Source organism: Crinia signifera, chromosome 2, assembly GCF_055691185.1.
Source record: "Crinia signifera chromosome 2, ASM5569118v1, whole genome shotgun sequence".
Taxonomy (NCBI): domain Eukaryota; kingdom Metazoa; phylum Chordata; class Amphibia; order Anura; family Myobatrachidae; genus Crinia; species Crinia signifera.
In genome coordinates, this window is record NC_139218.1 from 230,819,528 (window position 1) to 230,845,816 (window position 26,289).

Genomic DNA, 26,289 nt, shown 5'->3' on the forward strand with positions numbered 1-26,289 from the left:
ATATATATATATGGAATCTAAAAGAAGAAAATGAAGCGCTCCATAGTGCGTGTATCAAAAGGATGGACATTTTGTCATAAGGAGCGCCGGACTAATAGATCTGCGGCTCCCGGCCGGCGGCCACAGAGTGACGGCCAGGACAGGTACCCTGCAGGTAGCGGCAGCGTAACAATAGCCCCGCAGACCCCGGCGCCCACACTTACTTGGCGCCTCCCCGCTACCGCGGGGTCTGCAGCACTATTGTTACGCCACTGATATAAATATACAATGAAACAGATGCAATTTAATGCTGTTTATTTTTTAATATTCACAATTTTTTTTTTCATACAGTATGAGCACAGTAGGTAGCACAGTGATCTCAATTTTTTTTGTTGCAGAACAATAATTCAAATTTTTCTATCTATATACCTTCATTGCATAACATACATATCAGTAACCAGTGCAAGTTATGAACAAGTCACCCTTAAATTTTCTATGGGGTATATATATATATATACTAAAGGTCATTGTGATCGATTATAATCAATGTAAGATCGATCTTAATTGATGTTGGGCTTCCATGGCTAAAACACACATTTACTAACATTAACAATTAATATAAGAAAATCATTGGTTAGTAAATGTGTTGTTGGCCCTGCACACCCAACATCGATAAGAGATCAACATTAAACAATCTATCATCAATTAAAAATAACTGTTAATAAATATACCACTCTTGAGCTAATAACTAACCTATTACAGCTTGTTGACTCTGGTACTGCATGTAAACAAAGCTCCAAGCAGAAATATATACACAAAAACTAACAATAATGTAACATCGTACAGGTACACCACAGAAGTTCCTGCACCTGATGATCTGGCACCTCTTTTAAGCTGGATACATCAGATTCTGGGCGGGAAATTATAATTCTTTGTGATGCCGTGCGAGGGCCAGCGGGAGGGGAGGTGAGTAACGATTTGTTGGGTTGAAGAGCAATGCTGTGGGGGTGCTGTGGGGGGAGATGAGCAGCCAGGGAAAGGCACTGCGAATGTGAGATGGCCAGGCTTAGGGGGGGATCATGCTGCAAATCATGCTGCCCTATTCCATCTATAACCAGCAGTCAGACCCCCAGCACCTGTCTCCTCCTAGGTGGGGGCAATTTTTAAACGTATATTTTAGGCAGATATCCATGCACATGGACTAGACCTAATGGATCTGCATAACACAGGCGATGGTGCCCCTAAGCTTAATTTAATATTTTTTTAATAGGAAACTTTTGGCCAAGGGGTTCCTGTAAAAAAAAATTGATACGCTAGTGCACCCTGGTTCAAAAAAGTTCGGAAAATACTGCTATAAGCAAGTGTACACTATTTCTACGGTATACTCCATAGAGATTCTACTATACAATAAATCCTTTTGGACTTGCGCTCAGTTCATGATCATCGAGTCAAGATTCGCTACATTTATCCAGTTTAATGAGATTTTTCCATTTTAGATACTGTGTAAACCAAAATATTATATAACAAAGACGCAATTATCTAATTATCTAGTTAACTTTTGCTATTTTTTGTTTTCTATGCTGTATTTTGTTCTGTATGTGAAACTGTCACAATATATTAATTAACAAAAAATCTGACAACTAAATATCATTTGTATGTGTAATTTATGCAAAGCACCAGTAAATATTACACAGAAACAGTGAAACCTTTTAGCATAAGAAAATGTTAAACATTCAATTATTCAAGCTAAAATCTTTTATGGTCCATTGATACAACATACACTGAGGGCCTCATTCTGGTTGATTTGCCAAAGCAAATTCCTACATTAATGGGCAAAACCATGTGCACTGCAGGTGGGGCAGATGTAACATGTGCAGAGTTACATTTGGGTGGGTGTGGTCAAACTGAAATCTAAATGGCAGCATAGAAATAAAGCAGCCAGTATTTACTCTGCACAGAAAAAAAATAACTCACCTAAGTGTAACTCTCTCTGCACATGTTACATCAGCCCCACCTGCAGTGCACATTGTTTTGTCCATTAAAAAAGGAGTTTACTTTTACAAACCAACCAAAATCACCCCGAGTGTATAATTTATATTTGCATATAATACAGTTGTAAGTTATAGCAGAAATACACATTTAGATGAGAAACTAAACTAGAAGTTTTCTTTGTTGAAGATGAAGTGTACCCCTCTAGGATCGCCGCTTGAGTTACCAATGCACAGCTTACTGAGGGTCTCAGCAAGGTTTTCAGGGCCGCACAAGAAAACACCAACTCTTGAGCTTTAAAGGGAGATGGAAAACAAGAAATGTAAAACAGCTGTAAAAACACATTATAATAAATCTGTGAGTAGATCCAGCTCCAGATGATTTTGTGCAGAACAGAATCTTCTTTTAAGGTGCGCACACACGGGGGGAGATATATTGCTCAGCAATATATTGCTCAGTGTCTCCTTTTCATCAGCGACCAGAGATGGTCGCTGATGAAAGGGAACCTCTGCCGGCGGTGCCGCAGAGGTAATCAGCTGGTCGCAGGAGCAAGCTCCTGTGACCAGCAATTAGAACGGGGCTGAAAACAGGAGCGCGCACCCGGCGATTTATCGCCGGGGCACACTCCCATCACTGGCAATATGGTCGCCAGCGACCATATTTCCAGCAATTTCAGCCCCTATCGCCCCCGTGCGTACACAGCTTTAGTTCATACAACACTCTTAAATTTACATTTTTGTGCTTCATCTTTTGAATACCTAAATATACTGTATATCTTTATATTTCCCTTGCATACAAAGCCATAGTATTTGTGTGTGGTAGAAGTAAATAACTCTGCTTAAGGGGTACGCCCTGTTTTGCTGATGCCTAGGTTGGAGGATCAGGGAAATGTAACATGTTGAAGATCCTCGATTCCCCAATTGATAGGGATTGCTGAGTCAGGGTTTGTTAACTTTTTTATTTTGCCTAATTCATGGCGGATCACTGATCATCGGTGTCTGGTGATCAGCAGATTGGACTCATGTGATTTTTATGATGGCATGCACAGATCAATAACATGTATAAATGTCATAATGCACTTGGTAAGGCACATGACTATACAGTAGTTTTATTATGTGCAAAGTCTATATACAGCAGGAGAAAAACAAGCCCCAACGCTGACACTGGCAGATGTACTTAGCCTTGAAGAGATAGTACCAACCATGGGACGTATAAAGAAGTGATAAGAGTGGAGAAGTGGACGGGAAGAGAATTTGTTGATAACAACCATTTAACATCTACATATTGGGCCTGATTCAGTTTTCCTGGGTAAGCTGCGAACATCACATCTTACCGAGCACATGAGATGCCGCCTCCCCCCAAAATAACTTCCGCCGCCGATTCCACTCGGTATCATGCGAGGGGATGTGTAACAAAAACACATACCCTCGCATGCCTCCACAGCAGGACAAACCTTTCGATGGTCGCCGACCATCAAATGATTTTGCCTGCCTACGCAAACTGGCTTTTATTTGCATGCACCTGTAATGTTTAGTAATATTGCATACAGTCACCCCCACATGGTAGAGAAATGGGACATACCTTGCATGTGCACTTTTAATGTTTTTAAACTCATTTTCCCAGTTTGGTCTCCCATACAAGGTCTTCTGCTTCAGGCCGGTGATCACATCCTTCTCTTGGTCATGGTGTAAGGAGAATGCTGTAGCCTGGGGGAAATGAAAAGTCCATATAAATAACTGATATATACACATACATATATTATATATATATACATACTGTATACACACACACACACTTCCATCTATAGTTGAACAATGACACACCATTTGCTATTTTAGTTTACCAAGACCTATTCAAGTTACAGTTATATAATGAATGTGGTTTTAATATTCAGGTTTAATTTGAAGGTATTCACATCCCCTCTGGTAGGGTGGATCGGTTTAGGAATTACAGCTGTTAATATGTAGCCGACTCTTTTTCAATGGACTAATAATAATTGGACATTTGATTTAAAAGCTGCTCAATGGAACTGTCTAAGCTATTTATTTGTTATTTATTTAATTCAGCTGGCAAGGTCTAGAGTTTATTTCAAGTGTGGCAATTAGGGCCTTATTCTGGTTGAATCGGTCAGATGCATATTTTCGGACAGGAACCGAATGTTCTTAGCCCCGCCTTCCGTACGGATCGCTCACACCGTCATGGACACTGAAACGTAGCACCTTGCTACGCTTGCAGCGCTCGCGTTGCTTCGGGCACGGTGCCTCGCTATGCTCAGCACACTATTTTATTCTCCCACCACGCCCTAGTGGATGGTAGGGCATGAAATACTGCCGTCAGCACATGTCGGCTCAAATTTTTTTTTTAAACAGCACGTCGACCTTTTGACTGTCGACCTAAACCATGTCGACTTAATAACCCTGTTGAACTAATGACCCTGTTGACCTAACCCATGCCAACCTAGACTCATGTCGACCTTCCTGCATGTCAACCTAATGGTGGCTCTGACAGGATCTGAGGCAAGGTTTCTAAAGGGCTTTGCTCGCCACGCTTCGGGCTCGGTGGCTCGCTGCGCTCGCCACACTATGTAACATTAACTCCACGCCGACGTGGATAGTCAGAGGATGCGTTCTACCGCCGCTCCCCATGCTTCGAGGTGGTGCAGATAGTGGGGGGGGTGCCTAAAACCTCATTGTATGTCATACAATGCTATTATTGTATAGCTAATGTAATGGCATCATACACCCTATAAAATCGCATGCGATCGCATGCGATTTTGCGGGAGCTGCGATGCGGGCTAAGATAGCAGTGAATAAATTACATAGGCAAATCGCATCGCACTGCCCTTAAAATGGCCCGTGCGATGCGATTTACCTACGCAGAATAGCTCACTAAGCAAATTGCTTAGTGGGCACCCATCTACTACATAAGTACCAAACATATTTTTAACATTAACAAATTAATTTGTGTATAGCAAACTGCAAAGTGTTATTGCCTGGGTTTCATCCCATCCGGTGAGATAGATGTTGTAGCTGAGGAAATCTGCATTATTGCTCTCTTGCATTTGAGTCTCCAGAGACTGTAGCAAATCTGCAAACCATTCAAATGCCTGTGTGTCTCGGCACAACCAGTAGAAATAGATCTGAAATATATAGAATAGTCAAAGATTCAAAATACATCTAAAATAAAAGAATGTTCATATATAGTCATGGTTGCCTACCCTCCCGGAATGGCCAGGAGGGTCCCGGAAATCAGGGCCTCCTCCAGGCCCCCCAGAAGGGGGGGAAAGCCTCCTGGAATGCTGGTCTTCTCCCATAACCCCCTGTTGGTGGGTGTCCATGGGACCAAATACAGGCATTGCATGTACATCTGCCTGAAGGAACTGGCTGCCCTCTCCCGGATACAGTATATCTAGGCTGCTATGATAAGTTGCAGAACTACAGTATGTATTTTTTTTTTTTTTTAGCAAAAGGAGTTCTGTGTTGTGACGTTGCTTTTATGCAGTACTTGTTATGCACAGCAGCACTATGTATTAATAATGTTGTGATTACATTTATTCAAATATAAAATATTCAACAGAATATCTCCCTTGTGCTTTTTGTTTATATTGCAAACTCAGTTATTGTAATGCAGCGCACCCTAACATAATATGCCTTAACAATGCCACACATTTATACTAGTCCACCATTCGACAGTAAAAAGCAATGAATTGCCTTCATATAATATACAATGCTGACTCATAGTGCTTCTTATTGACTTGATGTAACACAGAATATTGGGACTAATTCAGTTTCAGGCTCATTTTAAGGGCCGGGGAGTCAATCTGGCATTGCATGGGTGCAGTTTGGACAATGCAGGCATTCGGACCTCTTGTGAGGATCCCTCTCAGCAGAAATATGCAATGGGTTCTATGGGCAATGCTGATTTGCACGTGGCTTATGCCCACCACATCCAAGCCCCGGAATGTATCGCATTCCAGGCTTGGTGCATATGCAGACTGGGGCCAAACTTCCGAAAGTTTGGCCGAATATTTAACTTTCTTGCATCTCGCCCAATGAGAGGATGTGTTGACTGGGATATAATTATATAGGAAAGCTTACAAAGGTTTTGTGGGCGGTTCCGGATTTGATACACTTGCAATGAATTTCTGTGCATTTTATGGTAAAAACTAGTTGAGTGATGAACACCAAAAGTCTAAGAAAAGGCTTTAATTCTCTTGACCTTGGGGTGCCTAAGAAATTATTAGAAGGCTGTCACCTCCTGACCATTATACTGGCACCCTTACTACAAAATAGCATAGAGAGTATCTACATAACCTACAGTATGTCACTGTACATACCTTTTTTAGCCTCAGAGTTGATGCATTACTACAATATTTATACCAGACAGATTTCAGGACAGAAGCGAATGGGGTGACTCCAATGCCAGCTCCAACTAGCACTGCTACTTCATAACTGAACACATCCTCACTGGCTGTTCCAAAAGGTCCATCCACTGAAAGCCTTGGGTAAAAAATTTACAGAATAACTGTTATATTTTCTTATTTACCATTAAATCTTTGCGCACAGTCATAGTCAAACAAATTGAAGTAAAACTACAGCAAGTAGAAAGTAGAATATATACTAGCTATAAACTTATGAGAAGTGACACTCGGAAAATGGCTGCCCCCATACAGCAGACCATTTTTAAGGTTGCTAGAGGAGGCAGCGGCCTCCTCTAGCAACCTTAAAAACGGTCTGCTGTATGGGGACAGCCATTTTCCGAGTGCCACTTCCCAATAGCAGCAGTAGCCGGGAGAGCCGGGACCCGCGCAGACAGGAGCGCTGGCGGGAGGACTCGGAGGTAACGGCCACACTGGGGTGGGGGGGGCAGGTTTGTTTACCCTATGGGGGGGGGGGGCGCTGCCAACATTTTTGACAGGTGGGGGGTGCGCAGATTTAATAGTTACGCCACTGCATACAAGCTCTAGGAGATATCTGAATTCTTTCAGCAGAGTCTCCTATGTCTGAGGTTGGATGACACAATTTTCATTGGGTCACATCTTTTTGCTGACAATAGCCACACTGGGTGATAAGTTTTGCTGAATTTATCTAGCAATAACTACAATAAACAGGAGTGTTTACACATTAAAGCCAAAGATACATATCACATTTAGGGGCACATTTATCAAAATAATTAGGCAGGGTATGCCACTTTGGGTGGAGGGAGGGATACACACAAGGGGGATCCGCAACAGAGTTCTCTGATGTCTACTGTAGTAACTCTAGTTTCATTTGCCAAATTAGTCCCCATAGGTCTTTATGGGGCTGCTTAATTGTAAGATTCACCAAGCTCTGGAAAGCAAAGGGTTTGGCCAGGTAGTTAACACCATCTTCCAATAACTTTAATAAGCAATAGGCTAGTGTTCTGCATTGTTCCACCTCATCAGGTCATACAGAGGCATGTATTAGACCACTGGATCCATACCTAGAAATAATGTGGAAATGGTAGCTAATACCTTGCTATCACCTATTTGCCAGGACAGGGCTTCCTGGCAGGCTCTCAACTGATACCTAAACAATTCCGTTGGTATATATCATGGGTCCTCAAACTGCGGCCCTCCAGATGTTGTGAAACTACAAATCCCAGCATGCCTTGCCACAGTTTTAACACTCCCTTATATCAAAACTGTGGCAAGGCATGCTGGGATTTGTAGTTTCACAACATCTGGAGGGCCGCAGTTTGAGGACCCATGGTATATATGATTGCCTCACTGTAAGTTCTGGCAAAATTCTCACATGATAATAGCATTTATAATGCAGTTTGTGATAAATATGCCCCTCAATAACATACAGATACAGTATTCTTGGAAAACCCCTTTCATTAAAAATCCCCATCAACCTTTTCTACAGGTATCTAGCCCTTTCTCCTGGGGACACAGTTATTCTTTAGGCTGAACCATTTATTCAGGAGGATGCAGCCTGCCACTGGAAAGCAATTATATTGCTTTAGAGCTGTGATGTATTGTTCATTATGTAAACTATGGATTTACATCTATGGTGCTAGATTTATATGTAGGTTTCTCATATTTACCATGCATGTAAATGTGAGAGATATCGGAATGTAATCAATTCATTCTTCGCCTGTACTGGTACAGTCTGAGCCTTCCAGTACATAAAATGACCACACAACCCTACAGTATATGCAGAATTTGACAATCTGATATGTTTCATCAGTAATTACTTTGGTAGTTTCCATGCATCCTGAAATTCAGTCTTGTCACATCCACAAGCCTTGAACAAACCCTCTGTCCAGTCTCCAACTATTCGGATGTGAATGCTGAAAAAATCTTCCTCTGGGGCAGAAGTCAAGGTGAATGGATGCCACTCCAAGCTGGATACTGCAGGGCACTGGACAAAGATGTACTGCCCAACTTCCATTTTAAAACCCTTCTTCTTCATTTGCAGCTCTATTGTTTTAAATGGATGTGTAACAACCTAATGATACAAAGAATCCACAAGGTCAATACGGTCAAACTCTTTGAATATTCTAAAGTGAAAGTATATCTGTGCTTAAGGGGACTGTGTAGTTTAGCTTATATTGCCAAGTATTATCATGTGCAAGCATTGCAAGCATTGTTACCTCTACAATAACTCATACATTTATTTAGATATTTTTAAAAGGAACTTGACAGTATTTATTAAATTCATTATTTTGCTGCTTGGTACAAAAGATTGCTGTTAAGACAGATACCTCACATTGCTGTATTATAGGAACACCGCTATCAGGGTTGGATCCCCAGGTAACATTACCCGGGTCATTTTGATCTGATCCTTCCCCACTAAACCTCAATCTAGGTATTAAGGGCCTTATCCTAGTTCACTCTTTCTGTCAAAATCCTTCTTAGATGGACAAAACTATGTGCACTGCAGGGAGGCAGATGCAACTTGTGCAGAGAGAATTCGATTTGGGTGAGTTATTTTGTTTCTGTGCAGGGTAAATATTGGTTGCTTTATTTTTACACTGCAATATAGATCTCACTTTGAAGTAAACCCCCACCCAAATCTAATTCTCTCTGCATATTTTACATCTGCCCCACCTGCAGTGCACATGGTTTTGTCCATCTAAGAAGGATTTTGCCAGAAAGAGTGAACTAGAATAAGGCCCTAAGTTTGGTGGAAAAGTGGTTTTATACCCCTTTTAGATTTTTTAGATTGTTCCTGCAAAAGTGGGAACCCTGAATGTGGAATGTTGACCCAGACAGAGAGAGGCGATATATAGCCCTTCAAAGTCTGCAAGCACAGAGAGAGCCCACATGAGATACTGGAAGGATCACAGAAGTCAGGACTGGTGATGCAGTGCTGATAGAAGTGTCAACACAGCCATCTAATTACAGGCATAAAGAAGTATAGAAAGCAGTGCAGGAGAAACCCCTGTCTCAGCATGTGCCTAACAGTTGGTGCAGAGTGGAAGGTCCTATTCAGAAAGAGGAATCCTGCAGACGGACACAGTTTTGTGTGGGAGACTGAGTGAATACTACCTATATACTACCTATATAGACAGACGTCTGTGACCTCTGATCAAGCCATTTAAAGGGAGTGTTTGGGCCAGCTACAGGTTATCCAACCTATCTCCAACTAGAAGCAGGGCCGGCGCCACCACTAGGCAAATCTAGGCATTTGCCTAGGGCACCGGCCACTGGAGGGCGGCATTTTGCCCCCCCCCCCCCCCGTGCCGCGGATGTACCTGTCCTGCGGCTGTGTATATAAAGCTTGCGGCGGCAGCGGGGGGTCCCTGCAGTCAAGAAATAACGAGCGCTATCCGCCTGGCTACGCGGAAGCGCTTCTGTTGTGGAAACACTGGCCGCACGCTGATTGGCTGAGATTCAGCCAATCAGCGTGCGCCGTGCGGCCCGTGTTTTCACAACAGAAGCGCTACCGCGTAGCCAGGCGGATAGCGCTCGTTATTTCTTGACTGCTGGGACCCCACGCTGCCGCCGCCGCAAGCTTTATATACACAGCCGCAGGACAGGTACACCCCCCCCCCCCCCCCCCCACCGGCGCTGACTAGAAGAACACTTGCACAAGTTTCTGGAGGGGATATTGCCATTCTGAGAGGAAAGTGTGTGATTATTGCCCAAGATTCTAACTGCCATTGTGTTTATTTCTACACAAGACTTTAAACTTTGGGGTTTTATATATATGTATATATATCCCTACTTCAGCTACTTTTTACATACATTGGTGAGAGCTGTTATTGCAAAGTTCCCTCTTTTAGTAGAAACTGTCATTGCCTACATCCAATGCGCCCTCTATTGGTGACTCTGATATGACACGCATGATCTACAGTGCCCCCCTATTTGTGGATTACAATAAACTGTGCACAGTTCCAATTTAACTCTTCATTATCCTTGGAGGACATTTAGGAGCAGGACAGTTCATGCTCTGAATAACTTGAATGGTATAGATAGCATAGTAGTACAGTGATTGTCTGCCTGAATGATTAATCGTTATGATATTTACGACCGAAGCCTTATTGATTGCATTGCCCTTTAATTGCATAACCTGTAATGTGATGCTTGTTGCATATACCTAAAATTAACCTAATTGATTTGCAGTGGTGACCAGTTCCCTGGTTAATAAATACTGTTGTCACCGTCATTGTGTATGTTGGTTGTTGTGTGCATTGCTCGGGGTGTTCATTCTTCTGCTACAGGCTCCCATCAGGAAGAAGAGATCATCGAGTCAAGAACCGGTCCAGTAGACCGAGGAAACCAGGTACGACATTACACCATCAAAGGGGCTGTTACAGAGCTTCAGCGTCAGTACGCAGCTCCTCAAAGGCTGAGCGTGGGCCTACAAGTTGGGTGAGGCAGTGCCTGTCTCCTGCAGGAGCAAGGTGAGTGTCCAGTATGCATACCTCCCAACTTTAAAGCTGGAGCAGGGGGGACGCTCACATGCACGCCGGAGGCGTGTTGGATATTTTGGGGGTGTGGCCGGTTCTTGTTTAGTTTCACAGCTGCCGCTACTTCCGGTTTCGGCAAACTTTGTAAAATAAAGTCCATACCAACGTGAATAGTTCATACCCCCACTATCCACGTTGGCATGGAGTTGATTTTAGATAGCGTGGCGAGCGTAGCGTGGGCGAGCGAAGCGAGCCCCACAAGGGAACACAGACGCTGCTGCGACTGATACACTGTCGCCATGAAACTAAACAAGTACCGTGTGGCCTATACTCGCAGCTATCCTGCGAGGCCACACCCCATTCTGGTTGCTGTGGGGCATGAATAGACACTGTGCGATTGTATTCATGGGTGTCAGTGGGGACTCCCAACTGCCTCCCCCCCCCCCCCGCGCAGGGCACAGCCGGCCCCGGATGTGGGAATGTCCCCAAAAACTGCTGTATACTGTGTGTGTGTGTGTGTGTATCTATCTATCTATCTATCTATCTATCTATCTATCTATCTATCTTCTGTATACATGTACACTGCTGTATACAGGGGCGGATTAACAATGGGTCGGATGGAGCTGCAGCTCCAGGCCACCCATCAAAATAGGCCAGTAGCCCTGGGCCCCCATCTATCTAGGGCCCCCCTGTGGTCGGCATTTTTTTTTTTTTTTAGCTAAAAGTTTTGTGCATGGGCGTGGGGTAGTGCTGCAGCTCTTTCTAAATGCCAATGTGACATTTATTAATGGTGCTGAGCATCGGGAGCCAAGGCACACTGACTGCACAAGTGCACAGTGAAAGTTACTGAAAGTTGACTAAGTCCCATGAGACAAGGAGTTCAGAGGCTGAGAGACTTGTGCTGAGCTCTGATTGGTGGAGCTCACCACATGCTTCTCAGGCCCATGGAGGATGGCAGTAGCAGCGGCCTAGTCATGGGAGGGTTTTTAATCAGAGGCAGCGCTGACCCTGTGAGGTCTCCTATATATATATATATTAATAATATTAATATATTAATATGTATTAATCCCCCTGCAGTTACCCATTGACCAAGTTTATACTGCCTTTACTCTGTGTTTTGACATTGCAATATTCTCCCATGCAGTTTGAGGCCAGTAATGACAAGTGGGAGGGCACCCCCTGTCTAAAGTGCCCTGGGCACCCCGAAGGCTTAATACAGCAATGAAATAGGCCCACATCACCTCTAGTGCTGCTACTCTAAACAGGAAAAAAAATCCTGCCATTCAAGGTCCTTCAGCGGACCCTCCCTTCCCCACACAGCGGACAGTAGCAGCGCTACGCCACATATCCTCTTACTTGTCAGTGACACTGGACACACGCAATCTGCTCAAACAGCCTGCTGCCTCCCTGACATCCCCTGAAGAAAGGTGATCCGGCTGCTGCTATATACTGTGGCACTTCTGCAGCTATGAGCCTAAACCACCATAGTGAGTCTATGAAGTCACCTGAGGGGATTAGTGTGTATATATATATATATTTTTTTTTGGGGGGGGGGGGGATGGCACATGCATGTGTGCTGTCAAGTTGTATATATGCTGTCAATGTGTTTGTATGTGTGATGTCTGTATGTGACAGAGGTAGGGGGGGGGGGGGGCCTGTGTATGGGAAGGGGTTGTTGGGGGGGGGGGGGTGCTTGCATGTGTGCTGCCTGTCAGTGTGTAAATGTGCTGTCATTGTGTTTGTATGTATATGTGTTCTGTCTGTAGGTGACAGAGCTATTGTGTGTGAAGAGGTTGTCAGTGGCAGGGGCGTGTGTGCTTTGAGTGTTTATGACAAGTGTTGGGGGTTATGTGGGGAGGAGGGGTGTGTATGTGTGTGTGTGCTGTTATTGTGTATTGTGAGATGAGTCAAATGGGGGTTACTGTATTTGTTTTACATTTGTTAGTATGAGATTAAGGTACTTGTTTCCTAGCACGGCCACACCGATTTACATCGGGGTGGTCGTGTCGGAAAAATCGGGTCGATCGCATCGCATGCGATTTGGTCGCATGCGATGCGATCGTCGCGACCGACCGATTTTGGACCCGATTTTTTTTTTTTAATTAAATGTAAATCGGGTCCCTGGGACCCGATTTTACATTGGATTCAATGTAAAATATTCCCAACCCCCCCAAATGTCCCGGCGTACACCCCACCCCACGATAGACGCCAACCCGAAGCGTGGCGAGCGCAGCGAGCCCGCGAGGGGCGGCGGTGCGCGTCCTCCGACCTTTTCATTCCCCTACTATCCACGTCGGCGTGGAGTTGAGAATAGAATAGTGTGGCGAGCGCAGCGAGCCACCGAGCCCGAAGCGTGGCGAGCGCAGCGAGCCCCACGAGGGGACGCGGATACCTTCACAGGTAAACGCGTCCCTTCGCGGACTTCACAGGTGTCCGCGTCGCCACGGACACCTGTGAAGCCCGCGAGGGGACGCGTATAACTGTGAAGGTATCCGCGTCCCCTCGCCACGCTTCGGGCTCGGTAGCTCGCTGCGCTCGCCACACTATTCTATTCTCAACTCCACGCCGACGTGGATAGTAGGGGAATGAAAAGGTCGGAGGACGCGCACCGCCGCCCCTCGCGGGCTCGCTGCGCTCGCCACGCTTCGGGTTGGCGTCTATCGTGGGGTGACGACGGGGACATCTAAAATGTGAAATGGGTCATATTGGCCCATTTCACATTTTTCACATTTTTTCAGGATTTCAATGTTAAAAAATCTTTTAACATTGAAGCCTATGTAAAAATCGGGGGCATCGCGTCGGGACCTATGTTAATGGTCCCGACCGACGCGATGCCCCCGATATTTTACCTTTCCCGACACGATTTCAATGTTAAAATATTTTTTAACATTGAAGTCTATGGGGAAATCGCGGGCATCGCGTCGGTCGCGTCGGGACCATTGTTAACGGTCCCGACCGACGCGATGCCCCCGATATTTTGTCCTAGCCGGCCAAATGGACCTGATTTCAAAGGAAATCGGGTCCATCTTATGGATCGTGTACCTTAACTAAAGGTACACGATCCATAAGATATGTGGCCGTGCTAGGAAACAAGTACCGAGATTAATATTAGCCAGTTTTCAAATAGGGGGTCGACCCAGAATCAGGGGAGGTCAAAGGGAACACTTGTAATGGGCCCCGAGATTTGGGGAATCTTTGAAGCACAATTCCTTGGCCCCCTTGCTTGAGCACACTGTGTTCACATTGGTCAGTAGGCAGCATCCTGGCTACACATAGGTGGCAGAACTGCATGCTCGCTGCCAGGACCGACGCTACCTGCTCAGCAGAGCCTGCAAAGCAGGGAGGTGCCGGGCTGTAAAGGCACTCTCCCTGCTCTGTGACACTGCTGCTGTCTGCAGGGATTCGCGCTGCTGCTGCACCTGTCAGTGTAGGACAGCAGCGGTGCCAAAAGCAGAGGGGAGGGATTACATTGAGTGCTGAGAGCAGCAGCAGGAGAAGTCGCTGCAACTTCCTAGTTCCTCCTGCGGTGCCAGCCCCTCCCACCTTCAACTCAGCACATTGACAGGAAAGCATGTGCCGAGCTGTGATAGGAGGTGCTCGGCTCACTTCTCAGATGTAGATGACCATTATTGGTTGAAGGTGCTTGGTCGCTTTACCAGATCGTTGGCCCTGTGTCCCAAAAGTCTCTGCAACACAGTACACACTGCAGAGACTTTTGGGAGACAGTGCCAACGATCTGATAAAGCGACCAAGCACCTTCAACCATTAATGGTCATCTACATCTGAGAAGTGATTAAAAAGCCCTATCTGCTCACCGCTCATCCTGTTTGGGAGGATTTACAAAATACGGCTTACCCCAAATTGTGCTTTGGGAAATCATTCCCCATCGTGTGACTGTTACACCTGTCCAATTTGTCCAATTTAGGACTTGGTAACTATATGTTACATTTTTATTCTCATGCTAATGCATTGATATGGCCTTTTAATGTAATATTGTGATATTGCATGCATGCAATTTATTGTTTTATGTTATAAATTATTTGTTTATTAAATTGTTTACTAGTATACAGGAGGCGCCCACTGGCTCTTTTTTCTTGTACTTCTCTTTATTGAGGGCGGCAACCCTCTCCCAGAAGGCAGCCACCTGTGTACAGCACAATACACCTGTCCCTAGCGCTCAGATTTTGCTATTTACATATGTGAACTACTGTGGATTTTATGTGTAATGGGTGCTACTGTGGGTGTTATGTATAAGGGGGCAGTTGTGGGTGTTTTCAGTGGCAATACTGTGCATTGTGTTTAAGTGGTACTACTTCTGCGGGCATTGTGTATATGGGGCACTACTGTGTGCTTTATGTAAAAGTGTCACTACTACTGTAAGTGGCGTATTGTAAATCAGGGGCACTATGTGCAATTTAATGTAAATAAGAATGTTCTAATGTATGGTTTTATTTGATTGGGCTATACCCATTCCTTATGATACCACACCCTTTATTTGTGCGTGCTATCCCTTTAGCAGAGGGAGGGCGCAAATATAGATTGTGCAGGAGGGCGCTGAACACCCTAGCAGCGGCCCTGCTCGCTGCATCTGGAAAGGCGTCTGCGCTGCTTCTGTCATCAGAAACCCTGTGGAGCAGCAAAGCACCGGTATCCTAATGGACCCGAGAGTGGGACCAACCTTACTCCCCAGGGATCGAGACTGATCTGAGAGCCTGCCAGGAGGGTTAGTCAACCTATTGACTGTTAACCTACACACCGTCGACTTAATGACTACATAGCTTTGATAATACATTTTTAAATGACATAATGACATATTTTAAAAAAGACATACTGCAAAAAGTTAACAGAAAGTGTCTGCGGTGCTAGGGAATGCAGTGATATAAATGTGTTACCTTGCAGCCACCACGCTGGAGGAATGCCAACCTCCACAAACACAAGCAGAAAAACAGTGGAAGACGTGGGGTGCTCAAAGGTACACAAGGAATTCAATTCATAATAAACATTTTTTTTTAATAAAGATAAACAGACATATAACACATTTTTGTTACGATTCTTGCTTATACCGTGTAAAAATATATTTAAAAAAAAAGTTTTTTCTCTTCATTGTTCTCCCTTTTTTGAATGTTTTTTTTTTCAAAATACATGTAATTTCTTTTTTATACTTATAACAGCTCATCTCTTAATCATTTTAAAGGTATCTTTTTATCTTTTACATATACATATATATATATATATATATATATATATATATATATATATATATATATACATCTTATAAAACAAATGCAGTCACTGCACCCTTATCCTTTTGCTAAAAGACATATAACACAATACAATATTAATCAATGATGTCACAATGATGATACTAATGGAGAGGCATCAACCACCCAATGAATAATAATCTATAAACTCGTCTTGAGTAAATGCTAAAAGGGTATCAAATTAAAAAATAGTCCAGCTTGAACAGTTTATCAATTGCCATAGATTGGTGATACACAGTTGCTACATGTGGCTATAGCTTCACTTCATAGCAATTATCCTTATTAATAAGCAGATATAGGGGGTTATTCTAGTTCACTCTCAGAGGCAAATTCCTTCTCAAATGGACAAAACTATATGTACTGCAGGTGGGGCAGATGTAACTTGTGCAGAGAGAATTAGATTTGGTTGGGGTTTTACTTCAAAGTGAGATCTATATTGCAGTGTAAAAATAAAGCAGCCAGTATTTACCCTGCACAGAAACAAAATAACTCATCCAAATCTAAATCTCTATGCATGTTTCATCTGCCCCACCTGCAGTGCATTTGGTTTTGTCCACTTGAGAAGGAATTTGCCTCTTAGAGTGAATCAGAATAAGGGCCATAGACTGGCCTGCAGGCAATGTAATTCTCAACACATGCTCTAACAATGTCACATAGATATAATGTAATCTCTGGTTATCAGACTGATTTATTGATACCAGGGAGTGGTCTCGGATGGTACTTTTGTATGAGTGGTGCCTTCTGTCTGTATGGGGACTCACACGTTTCGGAAACAGCAGCTTTTGGGTGTGGGTGAGTGCTGCCTCTGTAATAGCAACAGCCCTTTCTCCCGGCTGCAGATTTCGTAACACCCGGCTTGAGGCTGTAGCTGGCGTGCAGCGTCTTACCGCTTGTGGCCCAAAGGTAGTGTCTAGATCCTCTTCAGTTTTGACAATCTTCCCATCATGCACTGGGTCCATGTATACCTGGATGGTCAATATAAATTTGTAGCAAGCGAAGCGAGCCACCGTGCCCGAAGCGTGCAAGCATAGCAAGCCCATGAGGGTACAATGCAGCTAAAATAAAACAAAATAACCTAAACCTTAGTGAATTACAGATAAAATAAAAAAAGTGGTGAGGGCATCTAACAACTTCCGCCCTCACTGATCGTCACATCCTGTAAACAAAACTGAAGGCGATCTAGACTCTACATGCCACTAACTGGTAATAATGAATCAGTCTGATAACCGGAGATTACAGTATATCTATGTGACATTGTTAGAGCGGGATGCAGTTACAATCCCGGCGGTCGGGATCCCGGCGTTCAGAATCCCGACGCCGGAATCCCCACCACCGAAATGCCGACACATTCTCCCTCCGTGGGTGTCCACGACACCCCTGGAGGGAGAATAAATTAGTGTGCCGAGCGTAGCGAGGCACCGGGCCCGCTGCGTGGCGAGCGCAGCGAGCACGCAAGGGGGGGTGATCCACGTCCCCCCCTTGTCGGCATTTCGGCTGTCGGGATTCCGGCGTCGGGATTCTGAACGCCGGGTCCCGACCGCCGGGATTCAATACTGAATCCGTTAGAGCATGTGTTGCGAATTACATTGCCTACCGCCAAGTCTATACCTACTCATTAATAAGGATAATTTCTACGAAGTGAAGCTTTAGCCTCATGTAGCAACTGCGTATCACCAATCTATGGCAATTGATAAACAGTTCAAGCTGGACTATTTTTTTATTTTATACCCTTTTAGCATTTACTCAAGACGAGTTTATAGATATTATTCATTGTGTGGTTGATGCCTCCTAGGAGGCATCAACTAATTGGTTCTCCATTAGTTTCATCATTGTGACATCATTGATTAATATTGTATTGTGTTATATGTCTGTTTGTCTTTAGTAAAACATTTTTATTGTGAATTGATTCCATGTGCACCTTTGAGCGCCCCACGCAGTCCACTGTTATACTGCAAAAAGTGACATAATAAAGCATCATTAGGATATTGCACAAGGCATAATAAAGCAATAACATGATATTCAAGGACATGGTAACAAACTTTACACCTGCAGTCATTTACCAATACGAGAAGCAAATGTATACAGTACAGCCAATGTATATCCAAATTAGTGTCATTACCTTTGTGATGACAACTTTTTGCTGTGATCGCCAAAACCGGATAATCCTCTCAATAAGGTATAGGGCCATAGGTCCTACCACCCAATACCATGTCTAATTGAGAAACAAGAACAATAATTTCACGGATTATTTAAAGTATATAATGCCACATTATTTTACTGAAGTGTTTAAAGGTCTTATATACTTGTAACTTGTGTAATAAAGATTCTGAAACTTGATATCCTATGTATGGTAATTATGATAAAGATCACTGCTGTAAAAGTCTATATATATATATATATATATATATATATATAGCGTATGGGTTGATGTATAGCGCCACTTGTGAGTACTATTATATAAAAACACTCTTTACTTCCATGGGCGTCTGCTATCCCTTAAATTTACAAAGTAGTGGTAAGTTACTTAAATAGGAAGGAATATTTTACAAGGATAAGGGTTCAGCGACTGCATGTGTTAGTAAAATGTATATTTACCAAATCTTTCAAATCAATTAAATAAGTAAAAGGTTAATGGTATATAAAATATTACATTGATTTTAGCAATGAAAAACTATTAAAAATATGCACAGTAAAAAAATGAATAATACAATAAATCACAGAATATAATTAATAAAGGATAAAAGATAAGGATGAGAATAATAAGTAGTCTTAACTTTTGGTCTGGCTGGAGGCAGGCTACCCAAGGGTATATCCTGTGATTTACTATTCTTGTAAAAAAAATAATATATATATATATATATATATATAGACTTCGTGTGTCGGCACTCCTGGATTCAGTATACAACTTGCCGTGTGCCTCCTGATGATTATCAGTTAACCCACTGATATCTTAGCATATCCATCGCAGCAGTGGCACTCCGGTCTTACCCAAAAAATTTGAGACAGGAACACAGATTAAAGTGCAACGTTTCAACGCTTTATTTGCGTTTTTATCAAGCCAAGCTTGATAAAAACGCAAATAAAGCGTTGAAACGTTGCACTTTAATCTGTGTTCCTGTCTCAAATTTTTTGGGTAAGACCGGAGTGCCACTGCTGCGATGGATATATATATATATATATATATATATATATATATATATCATCATGCAACTATACCATACCATGGATTATTTACAGTGCATACTTGATAATATTCTGTCTGTATATTAATAGAAACAAGGAAATGTGAGATTTAGAGTGATAAGTGTGTGTGAATGAACAATGATTAATATTTTAGTGATATTCCAATAGGCTTATTCTAAACGTATTTTCTCCAATGTAACCTTTATAACTATAATCTTAAATTTAATATTATATTAGCTACATAATTTATTTTAAAAAATGCCACAGCATAATAAGTATTACAGTTCATTCAAAATACAATCAAGTTTTGCAGAACACAATGGGGGAAATTACATTTACTAAGATGTGTATTCTACTTTACATGTGATGTTGCTATGGGCAACCAATCAGGTCCTGTCTACTATCTTCTAGAGGGTGCTAAATAAATAAGAAGTCGATTCCGATTGGTTGCCCATAGGGTACTTGCGTAGTTTTACAGCGGCAGCTGAGGCCGCGGGAACACTACGCTGATTCTGACAGGGACGCTGACTATGCTAACTACAATGCCCGCAGGAACACTACGCTGATTCTGACAGGGACGCTGACTATGCTAACTACAATGCCCGCAGGAACACTATGCTGATTCTGACAGGGACGCTGACTATGCTAACTACAATGCCCGCAGGAACACTAGGCTGATTCTGACAGGGACGCTACACTGACTACGTAACTGCCGCCATGAAACTACACAAGTGTGTTGTTTCAGGGCTAGCTTAAGCTTCGTTGTGCAGCTATGTCCCGGGCGTCCCTGGCAAGCTTAGAGAGCGCCTCTCACACAGCGCCGGTAAGCCCCAGATCCCCTGCGCTGGAGGACTCCGGCAGAGAGGGGATCATGCAGGTTCCGGCAGAGAGGTGCTCCATCTGTCTGAGACGCACAAGCATCTCAGATACTTGTGCATCTCAGTAATTCTTGCGGGCAGGGTACGGCAATCCTGCCTGTGTCCGCTTCGGGGAGACAGGGTTAAAAGGACGCATTTGCCAGTGCTCCATGTTACATACTGGCAAATGCCTCCTTTCCAAACCCCCACTATCCACGCCAGCCCGAAGCGTAGCGAGTGCACAACCTGTTCATACCCCCACTATCCACGTCGGTGTGGAATTGATTATATAAAGTGTTGCGAACGTAGTGAGCCACCGAGCCCGAAGCGTGGATTACTTCACATATATTCCGTAGGGCTCGCTATATTCACGTATATTCTCGCAGGGCTCACGTATATTCTCGCAGGGCTCACTGCGCTCACCACGCTTCGGGCTCGGTGGCTCGCTACGTTTGCCACACTTTATAAAATCAACTCCATGCCGACGTGGATAGTGGGGGTATGAACAGGTCGGAAGGACGCGTAACGCGTCCCCTCGGGGCTCGCTGCGCTCATCACGATTCGGGCTGGCGTGGATAGTGGGGGTGTTTCAGGAACACATTCACACCTCTCATCTCAGGCAGGTTAAATTGGTAAATGGTTCCCCACACAATGTAATAAGCACTGACTGACTACGCTAACTGCGTAATGCTGACTGACTACGCTAACTACGTAAGCTCCGGGCTGGCCGCGAATGGGCGGGAACACAACACTGATACTAACAGGGTCGTCTGACTGACTACATGTGTTAGCGTACGTAGTGATGTAATGCAGAGTATAGGGTTGACGAAGTGTAGTAATGGAGTGTGCATTATACAGTGGATGGATTGTAGTGATGTAGTGCTGCATATAGAGGGTAAATTCATAGCGCAAATGGGAACAATTATAGACCCTAGCCATGACGGTAGAGACATCGGTGGGGAAGGTTCGGCAATCAGCCACTCTAGGAGCAGCAGTGATGGGAACTCGGCACAACAGAAGAAGAGGCGGCCATGCTACAGTCTGTACGTATTTTTGAGGAAGACCACATACATATCTCTCTTTCTCTCACTCTATCGTCCCTACTACTATTCTGTCTATCTATCTATCTATCTATCTATTTATCTATCTATCTATATCTGTATATCATCAACTATATGTGATTATCTTTTTGGTTAGGGCCCTCATTAGGCTCTAGTAGCCTGGATATTTATGGCACATTTACTGTTACTTTAGTGGAGCACCCCGCTATATATAGTGCACATACTGTATATAGTGCACATATATCTGGAAACTCACTTTCAGGAATCCTGTGTTTGCCCCTGATCAGGGATCTAAAATCTGTAAGATATGCAAATATTGCTGGTGGATCATGATATGAGAATTAAGCTTGGACAAGTCTCATGAATTTATATTTTTTTTCACCCAAAAGTTGTCTGCCCTCTGTGTGTGCCAAATAAACACTGAATATTTGGCACACACAGAGGACAGACAACTTATGGATGAAGAACAATATCCATTTATGAGATTTGTTCAAGATAGACTAAAGATTTTATTAAGGTCCACCAGCAATTTTTACATATACGATAAAAAAAACTAAAATGAGCCCCTGAATAAGTCATTTTGAAAAGGAAACTCTTAGGGTAAACGATTCAGAAGTCATACTGAGAATCCACCATTGAAAACGTGCGTATGTCAAATTAAGTGTATCCCTGCTTTAAGGGAAAAAGTAAATCCTCAGATGTGGTATTCTGTGTTCAAAACTGTAATATGTATTATGCAGTGGCATTGATTTAATACAATATGTACTTCTTAATATAAAAATACAATCTCAAGTGTGCATTTATAAAGGTTACATTGGAGAAAATAGGATGAGAATAAGAATAATGGGCCCCATACATCAGCAATCACAATTTATGGATTTCCAGATACAGGGATTTTTTGGCCAGATAAATGGATTTTACAATCTATCTGACTTTGCCCACACATTACAGATTTATTTCAGTGATAGGCAGATTTTTCCATCTAAAGATTGCATCTTCATATCTGGAAATTGCCCAATCGATTGCTGTTCATAATGTAAAAATATGAAGAAGACGAATTGGGAACGCCCACACATATAAAAAAGATCTGCAGATAATACCAGATTATTAAACATGTTTAAAAACCTGATTAAGCAATCGATCGGTGATTTTGATTGGGATTGCCAAAAGGGGGAGCCCACACATCTAAAATTAATTGTGGCAATCAACTCCATATCTGAAAATTGTCACAATTAATTGCTGATGTATGGGGCCCTTAAGCCTAAAGGAATATCACTAAAATATTAATCATTCTCCAATCAAATTGATTTTAGCACCTTCCCAAAACAACTTTTAAACTATATTGATTACCTTGTCCCATCAACAGGACAAATTGAGAAGAGCACCTATAAAATTTCAGTTGTCCTCGAAAGGCACAGACAAACAGGTAATACAATGCTTCTATCTTTGCGCCGAGTATATATATATATATATATATATATATATATATATATAGCAGGATGCGGGGGCGGCGGCACTCGAAATAAATACACAGCAGACAGATGTCCCAACGTTTCGAGACCTCTAGGTCCCTTTATCAAGGTGCATGTGAAGTACATATACACACACACACACACACACATATACATATACACACTTTAACTAAGCTAAAATTACATTATCAAAATATGATTGCTTTTTTTGTGTATATAGAATTAATATGGTCACACAATTGGGTAATACTACACATGGTGTGGATTTACACATTTATTAATTTTCTTTAAACTGTACAGAATTAAATATCTCTATGCATCAGAAGAAAGGTATTATACCATTGGCACATTTCCGTCAAACTCTGGTATTGGACATGGAGCTGGACCCCATTCAGTAAAATTATGTGTACAGTTTTCTGGGCTATGAATCTTTAGACTGTCCAGAGTCTGTCCTCGTACTATGCGCCTAAAAATACAAAGATTGTTTTAGTTACATAACTTAAAATTGTAAAATATATATATAATCAAAGATAATGGTTTTATATAAGAACCAAGTTATTGGAAAAGCAAATGCCTGTTACCTGTCAAAAAGCTCCAACCATTTAAATATTTATTTATATCTTAAATATTGAAGAGGGTAGCAGTTCATAAAGAGATTGCCATAGATTTCATAAAATGAAAAAATGATGCATTTCATGGGCTGCAGGCCACTTCATCTGGTTGGAAATGTCCTTTGAAAAATAAAGTTCTGGCATATCAACCAAATATTTGCATGTAGTGTAGTGTGCAGCTGTCTGTGTTTGCTGGTGGCCACAGCAGGTATGTTACAACAATATGTTTGCTGTTAAACCTATGCCCAGGCAAAACTAGCGGAACTACTATATGATCATATCAAGATGATCCTGCATTTCACTCTGCCTGTCAAGGGTTGAAAACTTCACAAATAACCTCTCATTTGCAGAATACATTTCTTCAAAAGCAAGGGCGTAACTACCATAGATGCGGGGGGTGCAGCTGCTATGGGGCCTAGATCTGAGTGGGGCCCAGTTTGCCTGTGAAAGCATCATGTGCTATATACATTTTTTCAGCATTAGTTGATGAATAGGGGCCCTTACAAACTTTTGCTATGGGGCCCACATGTATCTAGTTACGCCACTGAGTAATGGTAAACCACCATCACTTTTGAAGAAACTACAAATGTGACTTGCATGTCTTTTAACAAAAATCTTTTATTAAAAAATTGTACTGTACAACTTCTGTATTAAACATTTACTAGACAATTAGTGCCCTCTGCATTTCTCTCTTCATCTTTAAAAACCGTGAGTCCTACTGTTACTAACAGGGGATGCTCTCTGAGGTGCTGCTGGTATCCTTGATCAGCACAGATTGGGGCCCATACATATTGTAAGGGTCTCCTGTGTCACCCTGCCTGGCGAGGCACCACGTGACACTGACTGGTAGGAGATACGATCAGGAAGACCTACCTCGCCAGCCTAACTCCGTTGCAACCAGGTGATGTTGACGTGCGTGTGCGGAACTAAGCTTCACCACTAATAGCCGCGTTCGTAGGAGCCCGTTAGTCAGGCTCCTACCTCGATGCCACCTGGTCTTATGATGGGACAACACACACGCCAAGGTCAGTGATTGACAAGGGGACAGACTAACTAAACCCTTCCTCTGGCGAGGATCTCGTAAGGACCAGAATGTGTGAACAGGGTATAACGAGCCACAGTACACACAAGAAGACCCACAAGATGCAGCAGATAACTCACTCAGATTGTATGTGTAACAATACACGGCAGATGACCCAAAAAACGTAATACGTGTAACAATACACAACTGATGACTCAATATGTAATACGTGTAACAATACACAGTAGATGACTCAATAATGCAATGAATGTAACAATACACAGTAGATGACTCAATAACGTAATAAGTGTAACAATACAATGAATAATGCAGGCACTTAGCTGATGCAGGGCTGCAGCTGGAAAGAGCAGGAAAACAGACTGCTAAGATGCCGTACAGGACACAGAGGCTGGACTGCTGTGGCCAAGGCAGAGTCAGGGAATCCAGGGACCAGGAACACTCAGGGCACAAGGTCTGAGCTATAACCGGCCCTGAGCGTCCTGGCCGGAAGCTTTATATAGTGAGCTGGATGTTGAATCTCCCGCCCGGCTGCCTGGCGTCCCCAATCGCCTAGGCAACCGAGGCGGGCGCTGTGGGAGCGGGCGGGAGCTAGTCTCCCGGCCGTCAGACGTGGGTTGCGCGCTGCCGTCGCGTCCACGTCTGACTACACGCTGCGGAGTGACGCGGCGGCGTCCCCGCTGCCCGGCAACAGCCGGAGCGCGTCGCTGAGATCCCCCTGCGCCAGCCTCCGTGTTGGACGCAGGGGATCTGACAGTACCCCCCCCTTGAGGAGGGGTCACCGAACCCTTACTCCCGGGTTTCCACGGAAATTTCTTAAAGAACTCTGTCCTCAATCTGGGCGCGTGCAAAAACTTGTCAGGAACCCATGATCTTTCTTCATCCCCGTAACCCCGCCAATGGACCAGAAATTTGAGCTGACCGCGGACAAGTTTAGAGTCAAGAATCCGTTCTACCACGAATTCCTTATGACCCTTGATGATTACAGGTTTTCTGGTTCTCTTTTGACGAAAGAAAGGGGAGACCGGTTTGAAAAGAGAACAGTGGAAAACACTATTGATCTTCAAGGACTTGGGTAAGAGTAACTGGAAGGCCACTGGATTGATTTGTTTGATGATGCGGAAAGGTCCAATGAATTTAGGCCCCAGTTTATGACATTTCTGGCGTAACTTAATGTAACGAGTAGAAAGAAAGACTTTCTGCCCAACCTTAAATGAACAAGGCCTCTTGTGTTTATCATAGAACATTTTGAACCGGAGTGCAGATTGATTCAAGGCAAGACGCACCTTCCTCCAGGATTTTCTAAGAGTGGCAACTGCCGAGGAGTGGGATTGATTAGATGGCAGCGGCGAGTCCAAGGAAGAACATTTGGGATGCAATCCAAAATTGCAGAAGAAGGGTGACACTTTGGTAGATACATGGTAGGCGTTATTATAAGAAAATTCCGCTAACGGAACCAAATCTGCCCAATTGGTTTGACATTTGGCAATAAAGCAACGTAAATATTGTTCCAAGGACTGGTTGACTCTTTCTGTCTGTCCGTTTGACTGAGGATGGAAACCAGACGAGAAACTGAGCTGAATACCCAAATTGGAGCAGAAAGATTTCCAAAACCTGGCAATAAACTGAGGACCCCTGTCAGAAACGATATCCGTGGGAAGTCCATGTAATCTGAAAATGTGAGTAATGAAGAGCCTAGCCAATTCTTGCGCTGAGGGGAGCTTGCGCAAGGGTACGAAATGAGCCATCTTGCTGAATCGATCGACCGTAACCCAAATGGTGGAACAGTGGGAGGATACGGGAAGGTCGACAATAAAATCCATAGAAATATGGGACCAGGGTCTTTTTGGGATGGATAGTGGTAGAAGTTGACCCATAGGAGAAATTCTGGGTGTTTTCTGTCGGGCACAAACAGGACAAGCTGACACAAAACGGGTGACATCCTGTTTCATGGCGG

The 26,289-nt window shown here is 43.4% G+C and overlaps 1 protein-coding gene across 1 annotated transcript in view; it reads right to left on the reverse strand.

Moving 5' to 3' along the window:
* Positions 1–293: 293 nt before the first annotated feature.
* Positions 294–26,289, reverse strand: part of CYBB (cytochrome b-245 beta chain) — a 69,003-nt gene continuing 43,007 nt past the window's right edge. The window contains exons 8-14 of the mRNA XM_083173992.1: positions 23,022–23,148; positions 18,229–18,321; positions 8,188–8,441; positions 6,305–6,467; positions 4,961–5,107; positions 3,550–3,674; positions 294–2,262 (exon numbers count right to left, since the gene is read on the reverse strand). Of these exons, the coding sequence (XP_083030118.1) occupies positions 2,136–2,262; positions 3,550–3,674; positions 4,961–5,107; positions 6,305–6,467; positions 8,188–8,441; positions 18,229–18,321; positions 23,022–23,148 (1,036 nt within the window). The 3' untranslated portion in view covers positions 294–2,135. The remainder of the gene's footprint in view (positions 2,263–3,549; positions 3,675–4,960; positions 5,108–6,304; positions 6,468–8,187; positions 8,442–18,228; positions 18,322–23,021; positions 23,149–26,289) is intronic.